This window comes from Limanda limanda, chromosome 18 (genome assembly GCF_963576545.1).
Source record: "Limanda limanda chromosome 18, fLimLim1.1, whole genome shotgun sequence".
Classification (NCBI taxonomy): Eukaryota; Metazoa; Chordata; class Actinopteri; order Pleuronectiformes; family Pleuronectidae; genus Limanda; species Limanda limanda.
Genome location: NC_083653.1, coordinates 2,113,191 through 2,134,625, shown reverse-complemented (window position 1 = coordinate 2,134,625; position 21,435 = coordinate 2,113,191). Strand labels below are relative to the sequence as shown.

General features: G+C 42.4%; 1 protein-coding gene and 1 non-coding gene across 2 annotated transcripts; one reads left to right on the top strand and one right to left on the bottom strand.

Moving 5' to 3' along the window:
* Nucleotides 1-634: 634 nt before the first annotated feature.
* Nucleotides 635-19,986, top strand: vash2 (vasohibin 2). The gene is made up of 8 exons (XM_061091472.1): nt 635-955; nt 6,767-6,855; nt 7,213-7,269; nt 7,574-7,648; nt 10,544-10,781; nt 10,869-11,012; nt 14,355-14,473; nt 16,662-19,986. Exons 1-8 carry the CDS (start codon nt 635-637, stop codon nt 16,729-16,731), a joined length of 1,113 nt encoding a protein of 370 aa, XP_060947455.1. The 3' UTR covers nt 16,732-19,986.
* trnat-ugu (transfer RNA threonine (anticodon UGU)) lies at nt 8,510-8,582 on the bottom strand. Its single transcript has one exon. It is a non-coding gene; the product is annotated as a tRNA-Thr (tRNA).
* Nucleotides 19,987-21,435: the final 1,449 nt, after the last annotated feature.

The window sequence follows — 21,435 nt, the reverse complement described above, 5'->3', positions numbered from 1 at the left end:
AGCACCAGGACTTAGACTTAGATTTTTCACTGACTGCACTAGAATGAAAAATCACATATCGATATAAAGTTGGTGTCTGTGGTAACAAACTCACTTGTGAGCTGTGCAAAATACCTTTAATTTTGTATACTATAAATACAATATATACCTGAACTACATATGTCTATAGTTGAGGCTTCATACTGTTCGATAGTAATATAATTATTTTCCAAAAATGGAAAGGCACAGATCCTCTTTGAGTGTACGGACTTGACTGTCTAAGTAGCTTCATAAATACACAGTTGTATCTTTATTGATCATAGTTCATAGTTTAGATTTGTTCCCTTGCAGTACAGATATGTACCCATACCGGAAACATGCTTTAAGAGGTATATTTAGATTTTTGCTGATCACCTGATTTGCTGTTTCACAAAATGTGCTGCTAAGGATGAAGGTTGTGTTTTTTATTATAGATTTGCCCTCGAAGATCAAAATGAACTGTCCGTCACCGACAAAGGAGGCGAAGCTCTCGTAGGTGGAGGAGGATTCCCTGCCTTGACTTTCCCTCCTCCTCCTCCTCCTCCTCCTCCTCCTCCTCCTCCTCCTCCTCCTCCTCCTCCTCCTCCTCCTCCTCCTCCTCGCTCTCCTGGGATCGATGACAGGACCCAACTCCCCAAGCCGGGCCGGCACCTCCTCGGCCAAGTTGAGCAGACACGGCCGATCAAAGAGCTCGAGTTCGCACTGCCTCCTCCGCTGCAGCACCCGGGAGGAATCCTCCGCCTCTCCCCCTAATAACAGCTCCCGGTCCCCTGGGGAGGAAGAGGAGAAGGATGGAGGAGTTCTTTTCTATGTCAACCGGACTGGATTCCCCATCGAAAGCATCACCTGGGAGAGGATGTGGTCCCATGTGGCTGCTGTGCACCCTGAGGGTCAGGAGATGGTGGACAGGATACAAAATGCTGCATACCTTCCCAGGGTAAGCTAGCCGTGTTAGATCCTTCAGTAGTATCATGTAATTCTCCACACTGGATCTTCTCATGGGTATGTTGAAGTATGTTGATTCATATGACAGCTCCGGGGTTGTGCTGTTCTCCTCCTGACCTCTTTTGCCTTGTCTGAAATCTCAATGCAACAATGTTCTCTCTGTCATTTACCGTAACTGGCTTTGCAAAAGTTTTCATGCTCTAATCTTCAGGAAACACATCACTGTCCTCAGACTGTCCGTTGCTGCAGCTCCTCTTTTCAGCCGCTGTCTCAAACAATTAGCGTCTTTGCTTTGGTCATTTTCTTTTTGAGCAGCATTCTTTATCCAGAAAACACACGTTGAAATAAACAGTAACTCCACACATGATACACATCTTTGTCAGCTGCTGCTCTGGCCCCTCGGCCCAGATTCTCCTCACAGTTTTCTCGTCAGTTATTTGGTTGGACGTCTGTTATGTTTCAGGACGAGGACGAGTGAATCTGGTTCTTGTTTAGCTCTGCTAATTGGCCATGTGGTCATTAGTGACCCAGTTGTTCGTCGGTGCCAAGATCCCACGCTGTTGTCCTGGACAGAAGGGACGACAGGAGGACATGTGCACACAAACACACCAACAACAAACACTACACATACAGAGCCTTCTGTCAGTATTGTTTTTAGGATCCTTTGGCTACGTGTCATGATGGTTTCACATTGAGCATTTCAGCAGCTTCAGACTATCACAGTAAAGTTACAGCCAACTGTAACTGTGGAGCCAACTGTGAAGAGAAAATACAGAGTCCTACTCAGAACATTTCAGAAGGCCCTTGATCAGCAGCAAAAATAAATTCTACTTTCAGAAAATCATGGTTATATGCCTTTTATTTTTTTACTTGCTGAAAAACTGATGCATACAAATTGATAAAGACACCAAATCCCTATTTCACAGTTCAGTAAAGTGTTAAAACGACCACACAGTTTGTTTATTTTCCAGTTTACTTTTTTGTGTCTGTGTGGCTCAGGGGGTAGAGCGGGTCATCCACTAGCCACCGGGTTCGTGGTTTATCTCTTCATTCCAAAGTGTTCTTGGATACTGAACCCCCCAAATTGTGTGTGTGAATAGGTGACTGGAAAAAAATCAAAAACTTTGTTCCAGCATTGTCATTAAATTCCACCTGCATATGTGTGAATGGTATAAACTGAAGCTGTTTACTTTGAAATGCTTTGCTAGGACACTGTTGTAAACAAGCTTTGTGCGTCTAGGTGTCTGTTGGTTCATCGTGCAGTGTTGTTGTGCGGTTGATTAGCAACCCAACGTGTCTGTGTGTGTGTTTGTGTGTGTGTAAGCAGGTGGTAACCACAGCTGTTAGACTGATCCATATGACTTTAGTGTATGAAGGAGGAGAAAAGAGCAACACGTTTGTTATTAAGAAAAGTTAAATTAACTTTAATGAACTGATTAGCATTAAGGGATTATCAGTTTAAGGTGAGACCAATGGGGAGAAGAGCTCTACACCACAGATTACTATGCGATACATGTTGGACAGTACACATGCTGTGTGTCGTATAAGTTGCTTTCAAAGGGCAATATGTGGAACCCCCCCCCAGTAGCATTTTGCACAGTGTAGGTTTGTGATATCGTCAGTAACTATGTTGCCTCTCTCCGTGCCCTCAGTAACAGAAAGGGAGACGTGGCACAGGGGCCAAATAATCCCTCTAATAAAATCAGGGTTGTGGATAATCTCCTGTAACCACCTGTACCACACCTGAGGGACTTTTCATGAGAGACTAACCTGGGAAGAACTCTTAGATCTCTAAGAAGACGCAGACAAAATACATCTTTAATACAAGATATGGTCTGGTCATCTCTAGAATGGCGTTTTTGAGAATAAAATAATATTATGAGAATAATGTCGTAAATTTACTAGAATAAATAATAGGAGAAAAGTCATTATATAAAGTCATAATTTAAAAAAAAAAATTTGATTTAATGAGAAAAAGTCAAAATATTATGAGACGAAAGAAAAAACACTTTTTTTTAGGAAATAAGCAGCAAGAACTCAAGAAGCTCACTAGAATGGCAATTTCATCTCGTCATATTTGACTTTATTCTTGAAATCTCTCTCTACTCCAAAGTCTCTATCTCTATTTTTGAAATTGTTTACACTTTAATGAATGTGTCCTGAGCTGGATGTTTAACTCCATGTGGGTTCACTGGACCGGAGCAGAACCTAAATCTAACAATAGATAATGTCCCGTCATTTCCATAATCCATTGTTGCCCCATTGTTCCGGAGGGAAATATTTCTGTTCAAGCTGTGACCAACGGATTTATTTTGGACGGCATTAAGCGATTAAACTGAAATAAAGCAACAAGCTCAGCGACCTACAGCCAGGGGAACTCCACAGGAAGAGCTCGATATTGTGTTATTTTTACGGTTTTACTGCTGAAGTTTCCGTGTATTTGTGCTTGTCTTTGTCTGGAGGAAGCTCAGGATACAAACGTCTTGTTTTGGATCAGTCGATGAAGCTTGTGGACGTTTGCCAACATAGATTAGTTCAGACAGATGATTTACAGGCCACAGCCACAATCTTCAAGAAGGTGTCCTTTAGTGTTATGACTGTCATCCCGCAGTAGAAACAAGCCACAGTGAAGTCGTACTAAAGAAGTACAAGTACTCATGTATCTAGTAAATACTGTCTGAGTGACTCTCTCTCCCCCCCACACACACTCAGAGATAGACAGGCGTTCCCCGGGATGCCCTGCTCTAAAGATATCATGACAGCAGGAAATAGGATCTGTTCCTCCCCCTCCTCCATCTTGCTCTCGCCTGGTTGTTTCCATATTTAATGCACACAGAGCAAAAGTGCTTTAAAGGTAACGGAGGTCACTGATATCTGAATCTCACACCTGCCACTGTAATGGTTCTGAAAGACATGTGGCTCCTGAGTTAAATCCACTTCTGTTCTTCTTGAGTCTTCAGATACTTCAGTTTGTCAGTACTTCTTGTAAATGTGTTTTTACAATGAAGTAGAGCCGTGAATATACTTGTGTTTTCTACTGTCTAGTTGGCTACTTTTACATTTTGCTGTTGTTCTCTTTCAGCCTGATGATTTCTGTTCAAACCACTTTCTACTGCCCATCCCCCCATTCCCCTTCTGAACAATTCAAATCTCAGGAAGGTCATAACCGACACTGTGAGAAACCCCTCTGTTCCCTCTCTCTCATGCTTCCCTTCCTCTGGCTTAGTTATCGACAGCAGAAAGGACGGAGACAGAGAGAGAAGCGAAGGGAAGGAGGGAACTGAAATCCCCGTGAAGGGAAAGCAGTGATAGCAGGTGATGAAGGGATGAAGGAAAGGGGTAAAACAGGAAGGGAGGTAGAAGTAGATTTAAACTGGGACAATGAAGAGATGCACTCCCAGCTCTGAACAAGGTGGAGACATATCAGATGTCATTGATTCTGCTTCGGTGAATACAACACAATACAATATACTATTAGATATAGAGACTGATCTCCTTGGTTACATGTTTATGTTTCGGCGTTTAAGAGCCCGTGTTTCCTGGGTGATGAAAGCTGTGATACAGAACGCTAACTCGTCTGTCAATTCACTCAAAGTTTGCACAGGTGTTAACTCTTTCAGTCCGTGTCATGATTGACAGCTGAGACAGACTCGCACTTGGTCCATCAGAATGGTGCAGACGTCCGAGTGGTTGGCAGCAGCCTATATAAAAGCCTTTCGTAAAAATAATGCATTGGCCCAGGCCGTCCTCATTCATTTGCAAAGCTCAACTGAAAACTGTCAAGTGCCTTGCTCAAGGTCAGATGGCAGAATGACCCACTCGTAGTGAAAGTTTTAAAATGAAGCTTCTCTGAATGTGGTCACGGCAGCAGAAAGATGATTTAACCGACGTTTCTCCCGTGGCAGAGAGGAGAGGAGGGATCACCACATATCTCACTGCCTGACCCAGCAGGAAGCAGCTTGTGTGTGTGTGTGTGTGTGTGTGTGTGTGTGTGTGTGTGTGTGTGTGTGTGTGTGTGTGTGTGTGTGTGTGTGTGTGTGTGTGTGTGTGTGTGTGTGTGTGTGTGTGTGTGTGTGTGTGTGTGTGTGTGTGTGTGTGTGTGTGTGTGTGTGTGTGTGTGTTAAGCCTTAATGGGGATTTCACGACACCAGAGATTATATGTCAGTCAAATCTGCTATTTACTGGTGTTGCCTGGCTGATTGGTTTTTGGACAGTATGACCGTTGACTGGTTGAAGGTCGACCAGCTGGGTGATTATTTCATTGGTTGTCTGGTTTGAAGACTGACCTCCTGTTTGCATAACATCAGTGGTAAATACTGGTTTATTACCTCCACTAAGGAGGAGGAGTCTTCACCCCTGACCGTTTGCCTGTTTATCAGCAGGATTAAGCAAAATCGAATGAATAGATTAGCAGATGGGTTGAGGGAAGGATGAGACGAGGATAAAACCCATGAAATTTTGACAAAGGGACAGACCAGGATTTGTCTTTATCATTGCAAGACACAGCTTTTCTTCAGGAACTAAAATGTCAGTCAGTCAAGCTCATACCTCAACCAACGCCCAACAGTCCCTTTTAAATTCAAGCTGCACCACATTACACTCACACACTACTAGAGATCAGTCTCAACGTGTGTGATTATTCTCATTAAGATCCAGGAATTATTCTCTGAGAAATCAGTGAAAATGTCGAATGAAAGTGATAAATACAAATTCTGCATCCATCTCCTCATCTCGATCTGCACAGAATGTAATGTAATCTTTTCTGACCACATCCTTCCAGCAAGTTTCTTGGTAATCCCTCCAGTGGTCTCTGCTTAATCCTGTTTACAATCAAACACACCAAAAAGCAAGACATAACCTCCTTGCATGTAACAATGAATGGATCTTGATATAAATTTTTATCGGTTCTAGTTGGCTGAGTAACCTGATGAACGTCTGATGTGCTTACACCAACATGTGTGTTCTTGTATGAAAAGACAACAATTGTGCTGGATTTTTGAAATATGTAAATCTTAGCAGATCACATGTGCCACAGTTTTACATTAGAACCTCAACAAAACAAAGAAAAGACCTGGGCTTCCTCTCCATATCGTCCTGTTGACTTCCTCCTAAACACACAGCGGTGCAGAGACCCAGAGGAAATGACAGATCTGTGGTTCAACCCTTCCTGCACGACCACAGGCTCACAACACAGCTGTGTCAGAGGAAGTGTCGGTTTGGGTTTGAGTCTCTCTGCTGGTGGCTCACGTCCTTTCATGAAGCCACATCTCTGATTCTGGTTTCCTCCCTGAAATGCTCCTTGTTGAGTTGAACCAGCTGCAGAAACAGTCTCGTGGTTTCCTGTGAGACAAACCTCTTCTCAGAGGGTGTGTGTAGGTCCGGTGCTCTGAGGTGGAACCGTATCACCTCAACGTTCTGGGGTCAGGGACCTCGTCTGACTTGTGCCGCTCATCTGTTTGATGGTTTTTCCCTGGAGCTGCTCACTGTCAGCTGTCTGCTACAGACAGATATATTAAGTGTGTTTGTTTTAAGCACAGAATGCTTTTCATTCAGCTGCTACCACAACTAGCACCAGTGACCGCTGTGGTGAAAGGAGCAGAAATAATTCAACTATTGTGCTGTTATTATAATAAATTTACTATCTAAATATATATAATCAGAGGTTTCTCAACCCTAACAAGAAAACTGCGAGACAAAAAATGACCAGATTATGGGGGTCAAAGGTCACTGAGACTTTACAAAAGACGTTTCTGTATCTCAACAACACCGCGAGTTTAACTCTATTTCTCTTTCTCTTTTTCAGCATCCTGTTCCTTCAGTCCCGACCTTCAGACCGTCCATGTCGGTCCCAGACTGGCTGGTGTCCGTCCAGAACTACATGAAGGCCCTGCAGTATCCTTAACACGCACACAAAACATGACAAAACACGACAGCACAGAGACGTCCGGGTGACAGCTACACCTGTCAGGGGAAGTTAGTTCTGTGTGTCTCGTCATATTTGAGGTTTCTAAAGACTTTAAAAGGCCTCAGCATGACGATAACTTCAGGAACACTGGGTCAATAGGGTCTTGTAGACAAAGACTGGGCTTTCTGGTAATGTGGGGTGCACTGTCCTGCTCAAGGCCCGGAGGAGCCGGGGATCAAACCAACAACCCTCTGATTAGCGATGACCTTCTCCATCTCTCCAAACAACGATACTCTGACAATGATACTCCGACTCCAAATATGCATCCTTATCATTTCTGTCAGATACAACCATACAGGAACACAGTTCTTTGAAATCAAGAAGAGCCGTCCACTGTGCGGGTAAGTCTTTGATTATTTAATCATTTCATTTTAACAAGATTAACTCAACAAGCCAATTATCAGAATGATAGTGCAAACACCTCAGGCCGCTTAACCACAGACTGATGCTTTTACTTTATAATAATAACAATAAAACAAAAACATGCTTTATTCACTCGACAAAGACATCGGAACTCTTTTGGTTGGAGTTTTATTTTGTGTAAACCCTGATTTAACTGTAGTTTTCTCCAGGAATTAAAATTGTAAAAATTCTATTTGTGTTTCCTCTTCTTCATCCTCTCCCTCGTCTTCCTCCCTCCTCCAGGTTAATGGAGACAGCAAGAGAGATGATCAGGGAGTCTCTGCCAATCAAATGCCTTGAAGCCGTTATCCTGGGAATGTATCCTTTACACACACACACACACACTCACACTCACACACTCACACAGTGGGCCAAAAGGTTATTCTTATTATCTCCGTGTGAAATCAATGAGACACGTTGCTCTAATGTCTTAATGCCCCCCCACCACCACCACCACCACCACTGCCACCCTTTCCAGCTCTTACTGAACCTCGTTGCCTGGCAACAAGCCCACTTCAGAGTTTAACCCCCAACCATACACACACACACACACACACACACACACACACACACGCACGCTCACCAGCTTAGTATCATCCGGCACAGCTTGAATTTTTGAAGCAGCAGTATTTGCCCTTATACTGATTTATGAATTCATACATTTCTCAGGACACGTACTGCCTCCTCATATTGAAGCAGTGCGATACTTCCCCAAGTCGCAGGTCAGATGATCAGTGCATCGCTCAGGCCATCTCTATTAACAGGATCCTAAAGTGTTCAGATGTGAATCAGACACTTTACGGGATAAAGCTGCTGACGTATGTTATGTGGTGTCAAACTGTTTTTTTCAGGATTTAGCAGATGAACAGAATCGATTTGTTCGTGTCCTCTATGAATGGATGGTCCAGTTTCACATGTGCTAGTTTCACGGTGGCTTTGCTCCCGGGCCGTCAGGGTGGCAGCTGACACTGACTCTAACTGAGACTGACTTTAGCCTACGGGGGGGTAAGGAGTGAAAGTGACAAGAGCTGGACCGAAAAATCAATTCAAGGTGAAAGACGGAGGCAAAACGTTGCTCTGTGACCTTTGGACGACATGTTACTGACTCAGTCCTTCAGATAAAGAGTGAGTTTGATCAGCGTCACCTTTGACCTGAGGTCACTCAACTCAAAAGGAAGTAGGCCCCAGCGAGAATTGAACTCGCGACCCCTGGTTTACAAGACCAGTGCTCTAACCACTGAGCTATAGGGCCTCACCTGATAACCAGGTGACACACCAGCTTCTTGATCTTGACAAAGGAAGAGGACACACCCTTGTGTGTCGTGTGCTCAGTCTGTACAAACACATTCCATTAAATACAAACACTGTGAAAAGTTACGCCTCTTATTTTAGTAGAATTGCAAAATGTATTTACAACAGAATCTCTTTAATCGACACTTAAACGTACAACATGTGACTTCGGCCACTAGCGTTTAATGCTGTAGATTCTTTGCTGCTTATCGGGACGTCAGTACCTCGTGTTTTGAAATGACAATACATTTTCTTTTTGAATCTTAAAGGTTCAGTGTGTAGAACTTAGTGACACCTAGAGGTTAAGTGTCATGTTGCGGCTGCATACCCCCCCACAAGTGACCAGTGGAAGGTTAAACTGACTAACTGGGTGTGTTTTGTCTTCGTCGTACGTCGTGAGATAGCCGGTCGAAGAAGACGAGACAAACAGAAAGGAATCAAGCACAGAAAAGCAAAGAGGAGAGAGGGATGAATAGAATCTGTTGTTGTCGCCTGTGGCGGTCGGAGCGCTCCTGTCTGTCGGTCCGGCTTCAGTCTGTCCTCCGCTTCCTCTCCTGCTCGGAATTCTCTCCAGGATGTTTAGGGTTTATCTGCAGAGACAACAGCTCTCTGTGTGGGTTTGAGTCAGAGTCTCACAGTGTTAACATCACCAGTGGTTTGTAGAATAAGAAGAAGGCCTGAGTACGAAGCAGCCTTGAGAAGAATAATAATCAGATTTCTGTCGAGAGGCCGACTGACCCGACTTTATGGATTGGTCCAAACAATCTGTTGAAACTAGCCTTTTGTTTTACAGAATAAATAATAACAATTTGTCAAATTTTCCGTAAAGGGTTCTGGATATATGGTTATTTTTATGCTTTCTTTTTATTTACAGTTATTACCTCCACCAGAGAGTTAATGGGAGGGGCGGGCCATCGCCTAGGGAAGAACCAATCAGTCTCAGAGGGGGGATCCAGGACTATTTTTAAATTTTCATTAGCATTGTGACACGTGGCGCTTCTTGTTGATTTTACAGGGAATAATTCATGAATCCTGATGAAAGAAATCAGTCAGAGCTGCATTATATCCACAGATAAAGGTTTGACAGTTACATTTACATGCAAAGAACAGATCAGATGTTTTCAATCAAGCGTCTCACATCCAGACATGTTGTTAATCTGTATTTATAGTCATCAGACATGTGGCCACAGCAGATAAAGGAAACCTGTCTGTGTGTTGTGTTGGTTGGAATCTGTGTCGTCCGCAGCATGAGAGCTGGCTCAGAATTTAATCGTCCACTATTTGGATTCACTGTTAGATGTACTTGTTAAACACTGAATCATTAAACCGCTCAGTCTCACTTGTTTTCAAGAAAATCTGAAACATCTTGTGAGCAAACCAAGTAAGAAACTAGAACAGCCGTCAGTAGAGCTCATATCTCCTCCACCTCGGCCCTACAGTCAGTTCACACTCACAATACAGAGACTATGAAATGCATAAATTAAATCCAGGCCCTTAAAGGAGTAAAATAATAAATCCTAAAGCCAATGTTGAAATTAGAATGTCACTCAGGAGAGTTCACACCTCCGCCAGCAGTCCCTTTTCTGAGTAAATCAGAAAAAAAACATAATAGATAAATCTCCAAGATGGAATCAGACAGGAGCAGCAGAGCAGAAGCCCACAAACAGCCGATCTGAGACCAATTGTTTTATCCTGTGGAATTTTCACGGTCTTCTGCTTCTGAGTCTCAGGCTGCATCTCATTTCACACGACTCGCATTTCTTCAGAAATACTTGTAGTCAAATATGCAGCCGCAGGGAGGGGGCTGCAGTCAAAGTAGATTATTTTATGAAAAAGATCCAGTCTTAAAGTATGAAATCTCCGGCTGCAGCTAAAGAAAGGTGTTATTTCTAGATCCTTCCTTAACCCTGTTGTCTCGACCAGCTACCTGACCAACGGCCTGACGTCTCTGGAGCGTTTCCCCATCAGCTTTAAGACTCAGTTTTCAGGCCACTGCTTCCACCACGTTGTTCTGGGCGTCTACTGCAACGGTCGCTATGGATCGCTGGGCATGAGCCGCCGCCAGGACCTGATGGACAAACCGCTTGTCCACCGGACGCTGGGGGAACTGGTGGCCGAGTTTGAGAGCTCCTACAAGAGATACCAGCACACTCTGAAGAAGGTAAGAGGGGAGGGAGGAGGGAGGAAGGGAGGACGTGTGCGTGGCATCAGTAAAGGTGTGTTTACACGTATCCTCTGCTTGTCCCAGGTGAAGATCGGCCTGTATGTGCCTCACGACCCCCACGTCTTCCAGCCAATAGAATGGAAGCATTTAGTCCTGAATGCCGCCAGACTGGGAGCTCAGGAGATGAGGAAGGAGCTGGAGAAACACGGTCGAGACATGAGGATGAAGGTGTGACTCGCAAACACACACTCTACGACCTGATGATGTCAGACATGTTATTCCATTGCGCTGACGACAGAGTCTCAGTGGTTAATGGGAAACACTGGTATCGCTTCATTGAGAGTAGTTTGGGTAAAGAGAGAGAAGAAGTTTGAGCTTGGATAAGAAAAGCAGCAGAAGGACGTGCTCACATTACCACACTGTAAATCAACCAGTAGCGTAAAACAAGAAAATACTCCACAGTCGGGGGTTGAAATGGAAAACTGGCAGTGAGCGTGTAATTCCAAACAGGAGCACAAAAGAGAAACAGCTCTTAGTGGTGAAGTTAATGGAGCATTTATCTGCCAAAACTACAACACATGTTATTTCATAGCTGAACAAACCAAAGTGTCTCGGAGTCACGTCCAAACACAACCTGTTTAAAAGGGAATTTCTTCATAAGAGAAAGATATTTATATTTGCATGTCACTGTTTTTACATTGTGTTTTGTGTCACCTTCCTGTTTGTTTGTTGGTTTGTTTAGATAGATAGATAGATAGATAGATAGATAGATAGATAGATAGATAGATAGATAGATAGATAGATAGATAGAGTACTTTATTCATCCCCGAAGGGAAATTAAGTTGTCATAGCAGCCGGTATATTTGAATACAATAAAATACAATACAATACAATAGAATAAAATAAAATTAAAAATATTGAGGTAGAAAGAATAAAAAACAGAAGCACAAGATAAAATACAATAAAATAGGTAGATAAGGTGCATTGGCAAGATGATGGTAAAAGTACTGATGATATGAAGGTAATGGTATTGTTAGACAGTATATAAGAATAGTACAGTATATATAGTATATAATATAACATAATATATATTTATATATGATAGTAATTATACCAATATAAAAGCAGTATATAGTAATAATGGCAGCAACAGTATATATAATAATAATAGTAATGGTGATATAATAATACTAATTATAACATGTACACATAAATAAATATGTGTATATAGACTTATGTAAACAAGAATATACAGAGAGTATATGATATATAGTAGAAGTATGAATATAAGTATTTGACTATACAATAGGTAATATAATATACTAAGAGTCTAAGAATATGTAGACAGAGTGTGCAAAAGACAATATTATTGTATAAAATGATATATAATATCAATATGGTTTATATGAACACATATCACATATGATGTGAAGTAAGTGTATATGGAGCGGAGTGTTGTACAGGTACACAGTGCAGGAGACAGGTTTAGTGCAGTTCTGTGATGGTGGCTCTGACAGAGGGGGAGGAGTTTTACAGTCTTATTGCAGTCGGGAGGAACAATTTCCTGTATCGTTCCTTAGAGCAGCGGGGGGGTTGAATGAGTCTTAGCTTAATCTCAGTGTGTAGTCTCTGAGTCAGTGTGGACGCTCATGAGTATTTTCTTCTGTCTGACCGTTTGGATGAACATGGAATCCAAACTGTCAGGAATTATTTAGGGCATGATGGGAAAGGAACGGGTGTGTGTGTGTGTTTGTGTGTCGAAGAGAGGCGGACTCAGAGGAGTGGATTGTTTGAGGTTAAATGTTTTATATGAGTCTTAAGTTTTCATTTGTATTTTATTCCACATGCACTTCTGTGATGTGTAAGTCTGAGTGTGTGTTTGCGTGTATGATGCCGGTGGTACAGTATATGGACTGTACTGCATGTCAGCAAGATATGTAGGTCAGTGAGTTTGCAGCTGTCACACACAAACACACACAGACACACACACACACTGTATCATACACTCATGTACGTATGTGTGTATGTGCAAACGAAGGCAACACATACAGACAGACTTTATTTTAATCTCTACTGTACCCCAGAGAATGTGAATTTATTATAAATAGACTTCTGCGTGTGTGTGTGTGTGTGTGTGTGTGTGTGTGTGTGTGTGTGTGTGTGTGTGTGTGTGTGTGTGTGTGTGTGTGTGTGTGTGTGTGTGTGTGTGTGTGTGTGTGTGTGTGTGTGTGTGTGTGTGTGTGTGTGTGTGTGTGTGTGTGTGTTTGTCTGATGAGGATTCAATGTTTGGACAGCGAGGTCATTGTGTTTGTCTGAGAGTTCTGCCTTGTGTCTAAGTGGACGTGTAGAATTAGGTTTATGTTAAGGTCCTGTGATGCACAGCACTATGTCAGTGAGGGTCCTCACAAGTATAGACTTTTCAATGTGTGTTTGCAACGCGAAGAACTCAGTGAACTAGATGAGGGAACGGAGAAGCAGATATAAAGTTTCACAGCAGATTCATGCAGCAACAGATTATCTGAGTGCAGACGAACGGTTCTAATAATAAAACTTGATTTCCATAGAATTTACATGAAGAAGGTTATAAAACATGAGGATAAAACAACACAGAACAAACATGAGAAAGAACGAGAAGTCTGACACACACACACACACGCACACAACACACAAACACACACTGACCCACATATCGGAACCGCATGACCAGAAAGATCAGCTACTTCCTGACTCTTTTCTTAGTCCAGTTTTTTTTCTGCTGCTGAGTTCTGCTGATGGTTTCCAATTTCTGTTTTACACTCACACACACACACTCTCTCACACACACACACACACTCTCACACATACACACCAGTCATCTTCTCCCGCACCTCTTGTCTGTCACGGTGGCTTGTTGAGTTCACGGGGAGAAGAGAATGAATCACCACATAATCACAGGATGACTCTGCACAGACGGATTCCTTTACTTTAAAAACTTGTTTAGAAGTTCAGTTTATCTTTAAGCTCTTGAGACAAAGTGGAAGTGGAAAAACCAACTCGTGTCCCGTTCTCGAATGATTCCTGGATTAGTCTGTTTACTGACGACAACACTGACACTAAAACTTCCCTCGTTTCCCAAGTTTTATTTATGCATTAGAATAAACACAAAATATGTGCATTCATGTTTACATCTTAATTCAAGTTCTACATTTTTCGCTGTGTTTTCTTTTTTGCAATAAAGTTTATGGTTAAATTGTAAAATATGAAGCTTCAAAAACTTGATAGCGACACCTTAGGAACCATTTCCAATGATTTTATATAAATCAACAGACATTTTCAGTTGTGCTCGATTAAAACATGTCAGTGATGGTTATGTACTTTTAATTTAATATCACTGATTTGAATCTGACTCTTTGTTATGTTGGACATTTAACCTTTCAAACATTAATGATGGCTTCATTCCTTTTAGCTGAAACTCTTAGATTTAATTTACTTCGTTGTCCATACGCTCATTACGCAACTTTAAGTTTAAAAAGCCACTTAATACAACTATATATATTGTTGTTGATGTGTGTGTTGTTTGTTTGTTGTCAGATCCTGAAATCATCCAGCGCCCAGTCACCAATCAAAGAGCGGAGCCGGGGAAAATCCTTATCACCACGGCGACGGCAGAGCAGTCCCCAGCGACGCTTCGCTCAGCGCAGAGACAAATCGTAAGTAGCAGACGATGTGTGTGTGTGTGTGTGTGTGTCGACTCGTTTCCAGACAATTCTTAGCTGCTGATGCAGATGTTTAGATGAAGGAAAGTCTCCGGATTCCTCAGTGAGGTCACCGGTGCTTCGTTCCTCCTCCGGCCTCCCGCAGTTCTGCTCTGCAGGTCAAGGAGAGTTTAGACTTGAAGTGAAAAGGTCGATCTGACATTTCGCTGGTAACAAGCCATCATGAGTGTGTGTCTGTGTGTCTGTGTGTGTGTGTGAGTGTGTGAAGCCGAGCCAGAGCCCCTCACAGTCCCTAATCTGAATTTACAGCTGACTCTGAAGACCTCGCATGTGTCTTTGTTGCCGACAGCTCAGCGTTATCAGCGGGCAGACGCGTCCTTGTTGCTTTCAGCTGACACAGGCGCTGTCATTGTTGTGTCTGTGTGTGTGTGTGTGTGTGTGTGTGTGTGTGTGCCACCAACACTCCGCAGCAGAGTGCCTCTCTCCCTGTCAGAGACACAGGATGTCAGATCATTGATGCTGCAAGTAAACCAGTAGCTCTTCTCCAGATTAGAAGGGAACTGAACCAAACTCCTTTAGGACCTGGCAGCTCCCAGGTTCTCTGTGAATTGAAGGTGGTGAACTGCATTGTGGGTCCGTCAAACTGAGTACGACAGAAATGAGGCAGCTCTATTTTTCATGAGGCACCAGCCAATCAAATCACATTGATGCGAAAGAGGAGGCGGAGTCAGCTGGCGAACCTGGTGTTGACCTGGTTGTGGATTTTATTTCCCGTGTTGTTCTCTTTGCATTGTATTGACAATTTCCATGAAACGTTGTTGTCATGACGACCGTCACGCCCACAGTCATAGGTGTGAGTCCAGCGCTTCACCGGGGACTTTGTGTAGTTGTGTAGTAAAATCAGTTGCCAACAGACTTGTGGACAAGAAAGTGTAAGAACTCTTCATTTGAGCAGATGAAATTCCTTCAGCCAATAGGAACGCAGTGACTCACCACCACAGTTCAACAGCACGGACACAAACACACAGGACGCTGAGTGTGTCTGTGTGTGCTGGCAGCTGCGTGGTGTAACACAACCTGACCTGGACGACAGCTGCAGCCCGGCCGCACTGCAGAGTCACCACACACACACACAGAATCGCACACACACACACACAGAATAACTGACATTCCTGGTGTTGCAGTTTGTCGACCTTTATTACGAGACACTCACAGCCTCATTGTTCAGATGTGTGTTTGTGTTTGAAAAGAGAAACACACAAAGGAAGACTAATCCATTTCAGTGAGTTAAAGTCAAATCATCTCAGAATACAATTCAGCCACCGAAACATTTAACGTTAAAGTTGAACGTTAAATATCTAAAACTCCTTCCTCTCAAGGACAACTATGTAACCGTTACTGAGCAACAGCGCCCCCTGCTGCCATATGTGTTGATTTATCATTAAATCATTAGTCATTAAAGTTTGTTACCTTCATTATAAATTTTGTTTATTTCTTTACGAGTTTTCCATTTTTGATTCCTACCTTTTCTTGATCTTGATGGTAAAAAAAAGTCTGTGTATGAGAAAGTTTGACTTTTAGCTCAATTTAAAATAAGAATTTACAACATAACTTGTCTGAAATTGAGATTATGATTTCTTGACCCCCATTGTTTTATTGGTATATCTCTTAAGTCACCATAGTGTGAAATGAGTCTCTTTATTTGCTCTTGTTTTGGCCTCTGGGTGATTTGAATCTTTTTAAAACTTCAGTTGTTTCATCAGTTCAGAGAAACAGCAGAACAGCACATCACCACTTTGAACCACTCCTACGTGCTCCTTAAAAAGCTGTTCCTGTTGTCAGCCGAGCACTTAACAACACGTTGTCCCTGCAGCAGAGACGGAGTAATAATCAGCTGCTGGTTCGACCAGCTGAGAGCACGCACTCCTCTACCCCCCCGGGTTACTGTAGCCTGCTGAAAAGTGGAATGCTTTGTAAATGAGACAGATATGAAGTGTCAGACTTGTTCTCATCGTGAAGCTCTTCTTCTTCGTCTTCTTCGTCTTCTTCTTCTTCTTCTTCTTCTTCTTCTTCTTCTTCTTCTTCTTCTTCTTCTTCTTCTTCTTCTTCTTCTTCTTCTTCTTCTTCTTCTTCTTCTTCTTCTTCCCTGTGTCTGATGGTGTGATTCTCCTCTGTCTTTCAGGCCGGCCTGCGTGGAGAGGAAACCTCCGGAGCTCAGCACGCTCAGCGACGGCTACCAGATCCGCATCTGAGCCCCCCCGTCCCCGTCCGAGACGACCTCAGCCCCTCCCACATCCGTCCACACGTCTCAACCTCCCCGATCCTAAAGACTCTACCAGCCGCCAGCGCTTTAAGTGGACGAGACACTGCAGCTCTGACGAAGGTGGACGATGAACACAAGTGCTTTCTGATCTTTCAGAGGAGGAACTTCTTTGAAGCTGCGACTCGGAGAGAAAAGAGGATTTTATATTTCAAGAAGAGTTTGGTTGCTTGTTCCGTCGCCGTGGATCCACGACAACAGCTTCACCACACACTCAAACTCGGATGTAGAAGTTCAGCGGATGAAATATCTCTAAATCTCCAACATTTCAGTCCAGAAATCGTTGAGAGCCGTTGTGTCCTGACATCATGTGAAATTCACATTAATAAACCATCATATCATCTCTGTCGGTTTCAGAGCACAATTCTATGTCTGAGAATTTCTGCGATGACTCAACACAGGTTTTCATCATTTCTCCAACATGTCGGTGTTCATGGAGGAAAGAGGAGATTCCCACGTGACTCTCGCTTGTTCATCTACTGCAGCACCTTGATTAGTTGCACTTTGACTTTCTCCAAAGCTTTTGAATCGTCCATGGTTTGAATAAGATGAGTAAGTCGGCTCCTACATGCAGATTTCCATCGATCGGAGTGGACGAGTTTAGAATAAGGAACTCGTTCAATAAGGAGAATCAAAGAGGCAGAGTCGATCGAGTTTCAGGAAGAAGAAGAGAGAGGAGAGGAGAGGATCATTAGAGCACTGCGGCAAACCTCCCTCTCTCTCTCTCTCCCTTTCCCTCGCTTCCTCTTCTCCTCTGGATACGTAACCACAGATGGAAAATAACACTCTGAAGCTAGAAGATTGTGATTTACAGTCGAAGCACTCGACTGTAAATCTGCAGCACGAAGGTGAAAATCGTCTCCGTTTCGTGTTGGAACAAACTAAAGCCTGAGGTTTTATTCAGTCAGTAAATCATATGTTCCGCTCAGAACGAGATGAAAAACAAGAGTGAGGAACTCCTGAGCAGCTCCATGAATCATCTTCGGTACCAAGTGGCCTATGAGCAGTTCAGTACTGTTCACGCTCGTATGCCCCATGTAACATTAGGATCGTACAAAAACACAATCAAATCTGAATCTGTTTATCTGGATTCTCCTGTTGAGGCCTTTTGAAGAATCAAAGTTCGAGTTCAGTTCGACAGTCACGGATGATTTTAACCCGTCTGACACAAACACATGCAACGACACAATATCACATATCAAAGAAACGCTGATCACACAACACAGAAATCTGAATTTAAAACATACTCATGCCCCCAACGGCCCTTTCAATTAAATGAAACTGCACCAACATTTTTACGCTCAACAAAATGCTGAAAAATATCCTGGATCTGATTTTAATTGGTTCTTTCCTGACTGACATCAGATCCTGCCACCAAGTTCTGTCGAATTCCATTCTTTCGATTTTGTGAAATCTTGTTCGACAAAGGACCGGGCTGAAAACTAGAAGGTTAGCTCAGTGTGTTTTATTCTCATCTGAAGACTGCCAACATTTTGCGCCGAGCGTTTTGGTTAAACAATGAGTTATGCACACGTTGTGTTCGAGGTCGTGACAAAGAACTCAAATCCAAGTCTTCCACACTTCAAACAAAGGGTTTGTGGCTCAAAGAGGCAAAAAGAAACACATTTTCAAACATTTGTACAGAAATGAATCTCCGTCATTAAGAGTAAGTCTTCTCTCGCTCTGTGCAGCCTGAGCAATAATCCCTGATTCAAGGTGCTGTGAGCAAAGAGCGAAATATCTTTCACGTTTGTGATGTTCGACCAGCAGAGGACCAGAGCACAAAGCAACCAGCTCAACGGGATCATATTTGTACTGCAAATTATTTACAAAGGCTTAATGATGTTAGCATCGGAAGAAAAGCACAAAGCTGCTTCCGAGTTGTTCTTCTCGCTTCGGTTGTCAACAGACAATTGCGTATGTTTTTCGGCCTGCAGAACTTTTTTAAAGAATGGAACATTTTCTGAGGGATTCCATGTGTTTTACAAACTGAGATTCAACAGTTTCCTAAACTTCACTAATGTCTCTCGATGCTCAAATATGAGCATGAAGACAAACAAGGACTCGGCCGCTCAGCGGGGACACAGACACTGAAACACTCAATGTAGCAACGGTTTTTAGTTTAACTGGAATAGAAACGTCTGCGTTTGACAATTTATCTTATTGAATGTTTCCTTTTTGTTTTTCTTCATAAGATTGTGGTTGAAAACTTAACTTTTTGGATTTTGGAGTTTCGATTCATTGATTGTAAATTTTGATTTTGAACGAGAAGCAAGAATTCAAAAAAGGAAAGAAAAACCACCTTGTATTTGTAGCAGGTGTTTTTTTTTAAATCTTTTTGAGGTCCTTTGTTTCCAAAGCGCTGAATCGTGTTTCTCAGCTGTGTCCTAAACTCACTGATCTGTGATGAACCTAAATCTTTGGTGATTTATAAAGATCTCAAATCTCCTCTTAAATAATATAGATTCAAAATTGAAATAATATTATGTCCAAATTTTCAAGGTTGTTAATCAAATCCAGGAATGCAACAAAAAACAACAAAAGAAGCCACAAATACAATTTCATATTTGTTACTTATGCAGCTTTGAATTAGAAAAAAAAGGTTTTTGTTTCCATTAAAGCTGAACCAAATTCAGAGCAACATGTTGTCAGTATTTGAATAAAACTTCCAGTGCCTCCGCAGTGTTGCTCCCATGTCTTTATTTGTTGTTTTGACTTTGCTGTGTGTTGTTTGGAGGATTCGTGCCCGTGTTTATTTGCCACTGAACAAAGTCGCAGCTTTTTCTTAAAGTTCGCAAACGGTTTCCTTCTCTTGTTTTCTTCTTCAGATTTTATTCTATGACAACAGATGTAGTTTTTGTTTGCCTTCTTCTCGCATGTTGTGTTACGATTGTTCTGCGAGGGACAAAAGGGACAGACGGCCTTCTGTCAAACTCTTGAGAAATGTAATGAGGTTTGCTTGTGGCGCTCTGTGGGAATCGAACCCTAAACCTCTGGAACAGTATTGAGCTCATTAGGGCTGTTGAGTGTGTTGAGCTTTCCTGTGGTTTTGTTTACCTGTGGAAATTAACAGTAGGAGGAGCCGTGACCCCCCCCGAGTCGATATAACTATCTTAACTCTGTTACAGCTTCAGCTGTTTTTATCAACAACAGTAGCAGCATGTGAATAAATTATCTATGTTTCTAACTTTGTGTTTTTCTCTTTCTTCACATTGTTGTGTGTCAGAATCATGAATCTGGTTCAGGAGCTGGTGACCGAGTTTCATCTTGTCAGACGTGTGACATTGTGTTTGTGACTTTAATACAACTTTACAGCTTCTTTTAGACGTTTTTGTGATGCTTTTAGTGATTTCTGTGACATTTTTATAAGTTTTTAGTTGTGTTAAGATGCTTCTCCGAGTTTTTTGTGGCATTTTGTCTTTTTTGTGTGCATGTTTTTGCCTTACTTGGCTATTACACAATTCATGTAGTATAACATTTAACTCTCATGTATCTTAGGAGCCAAAAGATTGTACTGAACTTCAACGAGACGAGGAAGACGAGCAGAGTGAGAAGGATTTGAATAATGTTCATCTTCTTTAGATGACAGTCCTGTAAACACACACACATACACACACACAGATAAACACACGCGCCTGGCTTCTGATAAAATAATCTGCTTATGTTCAACTGCAGATGTGAGAGGTCGTGTGAGTTTAGACGAACACGTGGAGGCAGAAATAATCCTTCATTTTTCATCTATGCAGCGGCTTAGAGAGTGTGTGTGTGTGCGTGTGTGTGTGAGACAATTTTTTATTTATTTAAACCTGGTGTAAGCCGGAAACATGAGTCCAGAAAGAGCTGAGTCAATTTGGGGGCGGAGCCAGACAAAGGGGCGGATCGAGGAATTCCAAAATACAAGAGACAAACTTCATAATAGAAACACTCCACAGATCAAGAGTCAGTTTCACAGAACTGTGTTCAGTATGATTATTACTCTGGTGTCAGTTTGTCTCTCGGAGGATTACAGGCGAGTTGCTTTCCTCATTTCTTCCTATTTTCTGCTTCATTTTGACCTTTTTCTTTCAGATTATTGGGCTGAAACTTCAATGACTGTATGAAAGTAAGTTTCCCAGTGACTGAGCTGGTTGAGATCCAGTCGAGCGTCGTGCTGCAGAGCAGAGAGATGCACGGAGCAGCAAGAGGCCTGAGTCCTGAGCGTTAGTGGGGGGGGGGGCCGAGGTGAACGCTGCAAACATCTGTCACAATAAAACACACACAGGCTCAGAGATGTGGAACCTGCAGGACATCCCGTTTAATAAAAGCACTAAATACTGTTATGAACACTGATATTGACTGAGGTGGGGAAGCTTCATCTTGTTGCATGTAAATCAACATCATTTAAAAAGTCTCTCAACTCAAACCTGGAAGTATCAACCTGCAGTATCTACATCACAGCATGAAACACTAAGATGTCTATAACAGCATGTTCATCAAGCTAAACGTACGATATCTATATGAAGAAATACCATATTATGATTATTATTTTTACTTAAACACTGCAGCAGTAACTTAACCTACAGCTCCCCCTTCTGGCACTCTGGGCAAAACGCTTTTTACAACACATTGGGTCATATACAATCATTCATATCATATC

Coding starts and splice junctions, on each gene's coding strand:
- vash2 (XM_061091472.1), top strand. CDS start 635: ATGACAGGACCCAACTCCCCAAGCCGGGCCGGCACCTCCTCGGCCAAG. Junction 7,270..7,573: donor AAGAGCCGTCCACTGTGCGG/GTAAGTCTTTGA, acceptor TCCCTCCTCCAG/GTTAATGGAGACAGCAAGAG. Junction 10,782..10,868: donor ACCAGCACACTCTGAAGAAG/GTAAGAGGGGAG, acceptor TGCTTGTCCCAG/GTGAAGATCGGCCTGTATGT.